The sequence below is a fragment of the Chrysochloris asiatica genome, unplaced genomic scaffold (genome assembly GCF_000296735.1).
Source record: "Chrysochloris asiatica unplaced genomic scaffold, ChrAsi1.0 scaffold00021, whole genome shotgun sequence".
Lineage (NCBI taxonomy): Eukaryota > Metazoa > Chordata > Mammalia > Afrosoricida > Chrysochloridae > Chrysochloris > Chrysochloris asiatica.
Window position 1 is genome coordinate 19,885,943 of NW_006408539.1, and position 9,077 is coordinate 19,895,019.

General features: G+C 40.7%; 1 protein-coding gene across 1 annotated transcript in view; it reads left to right on the top strand.

Moving 5' to 3' along the window:
* CDH7 (cadherin 7, type 2) overlaps positions 1-8,396 on the top strand; it is a 220,148-nt gene extending 211,752 nt beyond the window's left edge. The window contains exon 12 of the mRNA XM_006837549.1: positions 7,859-8,396. Within this exon, the coding sequence (XP_006837612.1) occupies positions 7,859-8,352 (494 nt within the window). The 3' untranslated portion in view covers positions 8,353-8,396. The remainder of the gene's footprint in view (positions 1-7,858) is intronic.
* Positions 8,397-9,077: the final 681 nt, after the last annotated feature.

Consider the following 9,077-nt stretch of genomic DNA (forward strand, 5'->3'; position numbering starts at 1 on the left):
GCACTGAGTGAGTGGCACTTAACAACATATGTATGTTCATAGGCTTGCTCCAAACAAAACATGCTTAATATAACATGCATGCCATCAGTACATGACTACAGACATGTTCTTTCAGTAGTAATACACTTGTCTTAGTCTCATCAGGGTTCCTTCAAAACAAAGCATTCAGCCAAAATGGTGGCTTCCTAAAGGATCTTGTTGTTGTTGTTGTTGTTAAGTGCCGTCGAGTCTTATGGGCCAGTTAAATTCAAGGCAGAGTTTAGCTTAGCAGGTTATGATGGCTCTTTTAGGATTAAAAAGAGATCATCTTGATAGAATTTCTCCATGGCAGGGGTTGATGTTTTAAAAAAAATGAAATCTACTTTGATAAGAGAAAAGCCCGGAAAGTTACCCAGAGGAATTTATTCCATCACACCGAAGCACCTACCCATTCTCCATGGGCAACACGGGCTGTCCTAGGAGAGGGTCATTGGAAAACCCTACCCCATGCACCCACAGCCCTGATCCTGCCCTTTGGACTTCTTTTTACCACAAAATTCAAAGAACATTTCAAAGGAACACAGTAAGAGTTTTTCAGTGATGCTTAAACTGCTCTTATGATGTGGTATATAAATCGAAGAGTACAGAATTCTCTGGGGAAGGGTTAAAAATACAGTACTATTGCCTTCAGAAGTGTATAGACCTAGACGGAGGATATGATAAGAAAAAAACAGTGGATTCACATTTTTTCATTTTTTTTTAATATAGTGTTTTTATGATCAGACTCACCAGCCCTCAGAAACCCTATAAAGGGCCTCTCTGAGCCGGAACTGACTCGAAGGCACTTAACAACAACAGCAATGATATGGTAGCAATACTTCCTTACTTACCTTCATGTGCTAATGTTTGTATGATATAGATATGAAGATATTCATTATTACTGTATGAAGGAAAAATAATAGATAATTTTGAAATATTTTGTCTACTTAGACAATGATTTAAATTAAAGGAGCAAGTAATTATTACATAGCTCTTACCCTCTTGATGGCCTTCTGGTGTGACAGTGTTGGATCAGCACTGGACTTTGAAACACAAGGTCGGCAGTTCAAACCCACCAGCAGCTTCTCAGAAACCCTATACAGGGTCACTATGAGTCAGAACCCACTCGACAGCACTCAACAACAACAACCCCCTGAATACCCTCACTTAATCTTAAACACATCCGTATCTCACCCTCAATGTGCACTCAGTTGAACATCCCTTCCCCTCAATTTTGCCCTCCAATATCCGTAACAGATTTCTCATTGTCACGTGCCCCCTCAGCCCACCTTATCTTGATTGTCTGTGATCCTCCCAATCCATCCTCTGCCTTGCTCCATTGAGTTCTCAATAAGAAGACTTTGTGGCTTACATTTTCACCCTGTTGCAGCTACTTTTATTTGGGGGGATCTAAGTGATAACTTTCAGAAGTCGAAGTTATATATAAATTTAGAATTATTTTATTCATTCATATCTCTTAAAATGTACTGAACTGTGTGCATTCTTTGAGGAATCCCTGGGTAGTACAGACCATTAAGCACTCATCTAGTAGGCAGAAGTTTGGTGGTTCAAACTCATCCACAGTCGCTTCAGAGGAAAGGCCTAGTGATTGCTTCTGAGAGGTTGCTGCCTTGAAAACCTGTAGAGCCCACATATACTCTGATAACGTGGGATTGTCATGAGTCAGAATCCGCTAGATAGCAAGAAGCTATAACAGTTCGATACGAGCACCTGTAAATGGTTCTTATAACCCATATGATTTGCTTTTTAGTTCCTTTCTTCAAAAGGGTCCACCTTCTACCATTACAGAAAATGCACAGCCTCTGACAGCAGACTGAGGTGGACTATGTCTCATCTTTGTTGTTGTTGTTAAGTGCCGTCGAGTCGGTTCCGACCCATAGCGACCCTGTACAGGGTTTCCGAGGGTGTAAATCCATACGGGAGTAGAAAGCCTCATCTTTCTCCCGTGGAGCGGCTGGTAGTTTCGAACCGCTGACCTTAAGGTTCACAGCCCGATTTGTAACCACTACAATTGCATTGCCTGTGTGTGTCGTCAACTTGGTTCCAACACTTAGCAGCCCTGGGTAGGGTTTCCGAGGCTGTAAATCTTTATGGGAGCAGGAAGCCTCACCTTTCTCCCGCAGGGCAGCTGGTGGATTCAGAGTACTGCTTTTGTGATTATCAGCCCAACATGTAACCCACTATGCCACCTGGGCTCCATCATTGTATTTGAGACCTGGTGTGATGCTGTCAGATCCACCAGCTGCTCTTTGGAAACCCCATACAGGGTCACTATGAGTCAGATAAAAACAACAGACACAAGTTATTTCACGCGTCTGAGAAAACAGCTGAGAGGACGGCATGATAGGCCCAGTGTGCAGACCTGCCCTTCTCAATGCATCTCCTTTTCTCTGGCCCATTTCATCTTCACTCTGCATGCTTACATTGGCCACGCCCTCTGCTTCGCTTGTTTTATAATCCTGTTCTTTGTGTTTCCATGGTTTCAAGAGAAACATTCTTATCAGTTGCTCTGTTGGTGGAATTTTGAATGAATATTCTTGGAAGGCAAGATTTACAATAAAAACTGCTTATAGCCCAAAACCTGACCTTCTGCTAACTCTACTTGCAGTATTCCCAGACTCCTTTACCTTTTTGATCCTCCCTGTGAACACAAATGGGAGTCCTGGTGTGTGCTGCAGGATAATGCTAGGTCAGTTTGAACCACGAGGTCAGAGGTTCAAACACACCAGTCACACCTTGGGAAACCTCATAACAACAACAGCAATGAACACAATGAGGCAGCTCCATACTGTAAATACTAGACTGTGAACCACAAGATCTGAAGTTCAAGCCCATCAGCTGGTCCTCGGAAGAAAGATGAGACTTTCTGCTCTCATGAAAATGTAAAGCCTTGGAAACCCTATACAGGGTCCATATGAGTCAGAACCGACTTGACAGCACCTAACAACAGATAAATGTGGAAATTAGCCAGTGTTGTCATATAGAGTCAGGCTTGGTTTAACGTTACATGTCCAAAGTCACACAATCAATATATAGGACAGACTCAACTTTTATCCAAGGCCCTCTAGATACCAAAGCCAAGGGCCCTAGAAAGATGGATACACTAATAGTTCTTAGACAAGTAGTAAAGTAACGAGAGAAGTTGAGACACAAACTGAGAATAGAATGAGGAATGATTGATCCGGAAGTGGCAGAGTTTTTATATCATATATTTATTGTTGTAAAATATCTATGTGACACAATGTTTGCCAACTTAACATTTTAAGGGGTACATTTTAGTGATATTAATTATGTTAAATATGTTCTTCAACCATCACTATAAACAGAAGCCATGTTGTTAGGTGCCCCACACAGGGTTTCCGAGGAGCACCTGGTGGGTTTGAATCACCAACCTTGCTGTTAGAAATCCAGTGTTTATCCTACAGCATCATACCAGGGCTCCAAGTAGAAGAAATCTACTAGTCCCTAAACTTTCATTGTTTTCTCCTCCCTGCTATACCTGACTACCGCTAATGAATTCTGGTCAGTATATATTTGCCTATTCCTTTTTTTTTTTCCATAAAAGTGAGGCCATGCATTATTGCGACATATATGTATTGTTATGGCTGTGAAGTACAAGCCTTTGCATGTCAGTACCATATTGTATTTTTCCATTCATCCAGTGTTGGTTGTTTAGGTTGTTTATCCCCTTTGGCTGCAATGAACACGGGTCTCTTCATTGTTGCTTACAAGTCTCTCAAGTATGTGCCTAGGAGTGGAATCACTGGTAGCTCTGTGTATTGCTTTTAATGGAACCATAGAAGCAATAGTTTCTGAACTGCTAGCTACTATTTGGGGAAGCAGCTAAATACAATAAATTGTAGCAAAAGAGAGAAACGGCATATATATGCCATGACAATATAAGACAGTGTCATGTCAAAGTTCAGAACTCTATGTAAATTTCTCATTTGTAGGCTGTTGTTGTTGTTAAGTGCCGTTGAGTCGATTCTGACCCATAGCAATCCTGTATAATGTTTCCAAGGAGCAGCTGGTGAACTTGAACCACCAACCTTGTGGTTCAAACGACTTTGCGATCTGACACATTAACTCACAGCGCCACACCAGGACTCCATTTATATGGTTAGTAATGTTGTTGTTGTTGTTGTTGTTGTTGTTGTTAAGTGCCATCGAGTCAATTCCAACCCATAGCGACTCTGTATAGGGTTTTCAAGGAGCAGCTGGTGAGCTTGAACCACCAACCTTGCGGTTCAAACGCCTTTGCAGTCTAATGCGTTAGCCCACAGCGCCACACCAGGACTCCATGGTTACTAATAGCCAGGGTCAAATGCACAAGGAAAAAAGTTGCCGCAATAAACATTAGTTTCAAGACTATCACCAAAGGCATCCAAGAAATAGTTCATCTGTCACATTTCTGTTGGTGATGGAAAAGCAGACAGCATTCACCTAAGAACATATGCAATTTTCATTGAAGATAATACATTAATTCCATTGAAAATTTAAAATGTACTTAATATTGTGGTATTACATTTTATGAAATGTATATTAATGTCTTTCTAGGGCTTATTTTATTTTATTTTTCAAATATACTCTCAATGCCAAATGAAAACTTCAAAAAGATACTTGAAATATAAATTCAAGTCCTTCATGAAAATAAGGCAAGAGTGATATACTACAAACAGCCATCAACCTGGTGTATGTTTTGACCTTTTATACCTTCCAGGGAATGAGGGGAGATGAAGATATTTAAAAAAAAAAAAAAAAATTGTTAAAGATGCTTTATTGGTAGACCAAAAAATTACACTTAATTGATTTCTTTATACAGTTTTGAATTCCAGATTTAAGAACACCTCTTCCACCTGCTGCTGTATATTGTGGAGATGGTTCTGACTCCTAGCAACCCTGTGTAGGCTTTCTGAGGCTGTCAACTTGACTGGAGCAGAAAGCGTCATCTTTCTCCCAGGGAGCCTCTGCAGAATTCCAACTGCTGACTTCTGGTTGGCCGTCCAACACGTAACCCACTATGCTATCAGGGCTCTTTCTGCCTCATACTAGTGAACAACAAAGGAAGCATGGCATGAAATACATTCTCTAATCAAGTAACCTTAGCCGCTCGTAGTAAGTGTAGTGGAGTCCTGGTGTGGTGGTGCAGGATCATGCAATGGATCGCAAGGTCATCACCAGCTGCAACTCAAAATCCCTTTACAGGATCTCTATGAGTCAGAACAGACTTAAAGGCACTTAACAACAAAGTCAGTGGAGCATCCTTGTTGTGGTTGTTAGGTGCCATTGAGTCGGTACAGACTCATAGCGACACTGTGCACCACATGGGCCAACCTCACAATTTTTGCCATGCTTGAGCCCATTGATGCTGCCACTTTGCCTATCCATCTCACTGGGAGTCTTCCTCTTTTTCTCTGACCCTCCACCCTACCAAATGATATCCTTCTCCAGCAACTGGCCCCTCCTAACAATATGCCTGAAGTATGAAAGACGAAGTTTGGCCATCTTAGCCTCCAAGGAGCACTCTGGCTGCACTTCTTCCAAAACAGATCTATTGGTTCTTTTGGCAGTCCATGGCACTTTTAGTATTCTCCAATACCATAACTCAAAGGCATCAATTCTTCTATGGTCTTCCGATTCACTGTCCAGCTTTCGCATCCATATGAGGTTACTGAAAATACCATGGCTTGGGTCAGACGCACCTTAGTCCTCAGGCTGACATCTTTGCTCTTCAACACTTGAAAAAGGTCTTGTGCAGCAGATTTGCCTAATGCAATATGTCATTTAACATCTTGACTGCTACTTTCATGTGTTTTGATAATTGATGTAAGAAGAATGAAGTCCTTTACAACTTCAGTCTTTTCTCCATTGATAAGAATGTTGTTTATTGGTCCACTGGTTAGGATTTTTGTTTTCTTTCCATTGAGATGTAATCCATACTGAAGGCTGTGCTCTTTGATCTTCATCAGTAAATGTTTTAAGTCCTCTTCACTTTCAGCAAGCAAGGTTGTATCATCTGCATATCACAGGTTGTTAATGAGTCTTCCTCCAATCCTGATACCACATTTGTCGTCCTATAACCCAGTTTCTCAGATTATTTGCTCAGCATACAGGTTGAATAAGTATGGTGAAATAAAACAACCATGTCACACACCTTTCTTAATTTTAAACCCTTCAGTGTTCCCATGTTCTTTTTGAACAGCTGCTTCTTGGTCCAAGTACAGATTCCTCATGAGCACAATTAAGTGTTCTGGAATACTCATACTTTGCAGTGTTGTCCATAGTCATGATCCACACAATCGAAAGTCTTTGCGTACTCAATAAAGCACAGGTAAACATCTTTCTGGTATTCTCTCCTTTTTAGCCAAGATCCATCAGAAATCAGCAATGATATCCTTCATTCCACATCCTCTTCTGAATCCAGCTTTAACTTCTGGAAGTTCTCTGTCAATATATGCTTACAGCCATTTCTATATTACCTTTAGTAAAACTTTACTCGCATGAGATATCAAAGATATTGTCCAATGATTTCTGCATTCCATTCGGTCACCTCTCTTTGGAATGGGCACAAATACGGATCTCTTTCAATCAGTTAATTCTCCAGATTTCTTGGCATAAATGAGTGAGTGCCTCTTGTGAAGCTGCCTCATTTGCTTGAAAGATATCAATTTTTATTCCATCATTTCCTTGAGCCTTGTTCTTTGCCAATTCCTTCAATACGCCTTGGATTTCTTCCTTCCATATCATTGGCTCTTGATCATATGCTACCTCTTGAAATGGTTGGAAATCAACCATTTCCCTTTGGTACAGTGACTCTGTATAGTCCTTCCATCTTCTTTTGATGCTTTCTGCATCATTCAATAATTTGCCCAGAGAATCCTTCGATAACGAAAGTTGAGGCTTCAATTTTTTCTTCAGTTCCCCCAGCTTGAGGAATGCTGAGTGTGTTCTTTCCTTTTGGTTTTCTGACTCTAGATAGCTGCATCCTTGTTGTACGCTATAACAAATGCTCAGAGTACCATTACATACTGAAGCTCAAAGGTAATCAGTGGTTGTTCTCCTCTGCTTCCCTGTATGACCACGTGCTTCACAATTTAATTATTATTTTTGATAAGGGAAGAAACATCCCTTTTATTAATGCAATGATGGATTTCTTTTAATCTTCGTTTGACTGATGCTGAACAGCTCTCAAAACCTGCATCCTCTTCCCTAGGTATAATGCATCAAGACCAGTATTTTATCCATGAAAGTGGGACTCAATTTATTAAAGAGAAGCTTTTAATCTTTGTATATCCTGCTTGGCATGCTGGATTTTATTGAACAGCTGAGTTTCACAGACAAGGACTAGGTATTTCTTCAAAGAGTCTGATGAAATGCTCTAATTCATTTTCTTCTGAAATTGAAGCTGTTAAATTAGACACAAAACATTTATGAATTCCACTTTGCCTTTCCAGCAATTAAGAAGTTAAAAAAAAAAATCGCTTTTGAGTGTCCTGACTGTGAAATTATTATATTTATCATGAACTGTGCCTTCCATTTGTGCTATGAAATGCTTTGGGTGTTGCATTATTAAAAAGGGAGTCATCAATTCTGAGCAGGTGTAGAAAAGGGTTGCTGGATGTATAATGGTGTTCAATTCTAAAGCCATCTGAGCAATACGGAATCATTTACTGCTGTTAATTCCCACAAAGGTAGCTGACTGAGTCATAAGCCCTTGAAAGGGAGGAAGCTCTGCAGGTCTATACTGTAGGCCTCACTCCTGTTTCAGCAGGGGGAGTGGCTGTGTGACTAAAACCATCTCCTTCCTTTCTCCTTTCAGTTTTGATTCTCCTCATTGTCACCATGAGAAGGCGGAAAAAAGAGCCCCTGATTTTTGATGAAGAGAGGGACATCCGAGAAAACATTGTCCGGTACGATGACGAGGGTGGCGGAGAGGAAGATACAGAAGCTTTTGACATGGCTGCGTTGAGAAACCTCAACGTCATCAGAGACACCAAGACCCGGAGGGACGTGACTCCAGAAATCCAGTTCTTGAGTCGACCCACATTTAAAAGCATCCCGGATAATGTCATTTTTAGGGAATTCATTTGGGAAAGACTGAAGGAGGCCGACGTGGATCCCTGCGCGCCCCCTTATGATTCTTTGCAGACATATGCCTTTGAAGGAAATGGTTCAGTGGCTGAGTCACTCAGCTCCTTAGATTCCATCAGCTCAAACTCTGATCAGAATTATGACTACCTCAGTGACTGGGGACCTCGCTTTAAACGACTTGCAGACATGTATGGGACTGGCCAGGAGAGTTTATACTCATAGCCTTGGAACTTTCCTTTGAAATGTACTGAAGAAAACTCAAAAGCAAAAGGACACTACTTCTTGAAAATGGGAACTCCACTTGCTGGAGGAAACTACAGCTGTAAATAGGTCTCCATTTTTAATTGTTTAGGGTTCAGCCTTGGTGAAGCTTATCTTCGTTAGACTTACCCCAAGGGACTGCACTGACCCAGACTCTGAGCATTTGATGGCTTTTTGATAAAAAAAAAAATAAAAAGTGCTCAATTGTTTGTGAATAGATAGCAACTCTTCATATACCTGCAAAGGCACCTAACCTCTATGAGTAAGTAGTGTCTGTATTGTTAGTAAGTGAGCCAAGGCCCTGTACATACATGCCTTCATGGTTCTGCCAGAGAGAGGACAGGAACATGCCCTGCCAGTGAAGTCTTGGAACTTCTTGCATATCAAAACCTGAGACAAATTTAATTTACAGTCATACTTTTAACTTGCTCGCTTTTCAAGTGCATTTCATGGCTGTTGGGCAGCAAGTATGTTTTATTTAGGAATATATTAATTCTTAGGCAATCCTCCCCAAATGAACCTCCCCCTGTAGAAAGCCAGTAAAATTCAGTTGAAGGTAACATAAATCATCATTTAGCAAGTGAATGATGAACTGTTCTAAATAAGAAAAAGGTGAATCGTTTTTAGATGCTTATGTAGGTATGAAGGAAGTTGCTGTCTATTCATTGATTTTTATTATCTCTTCT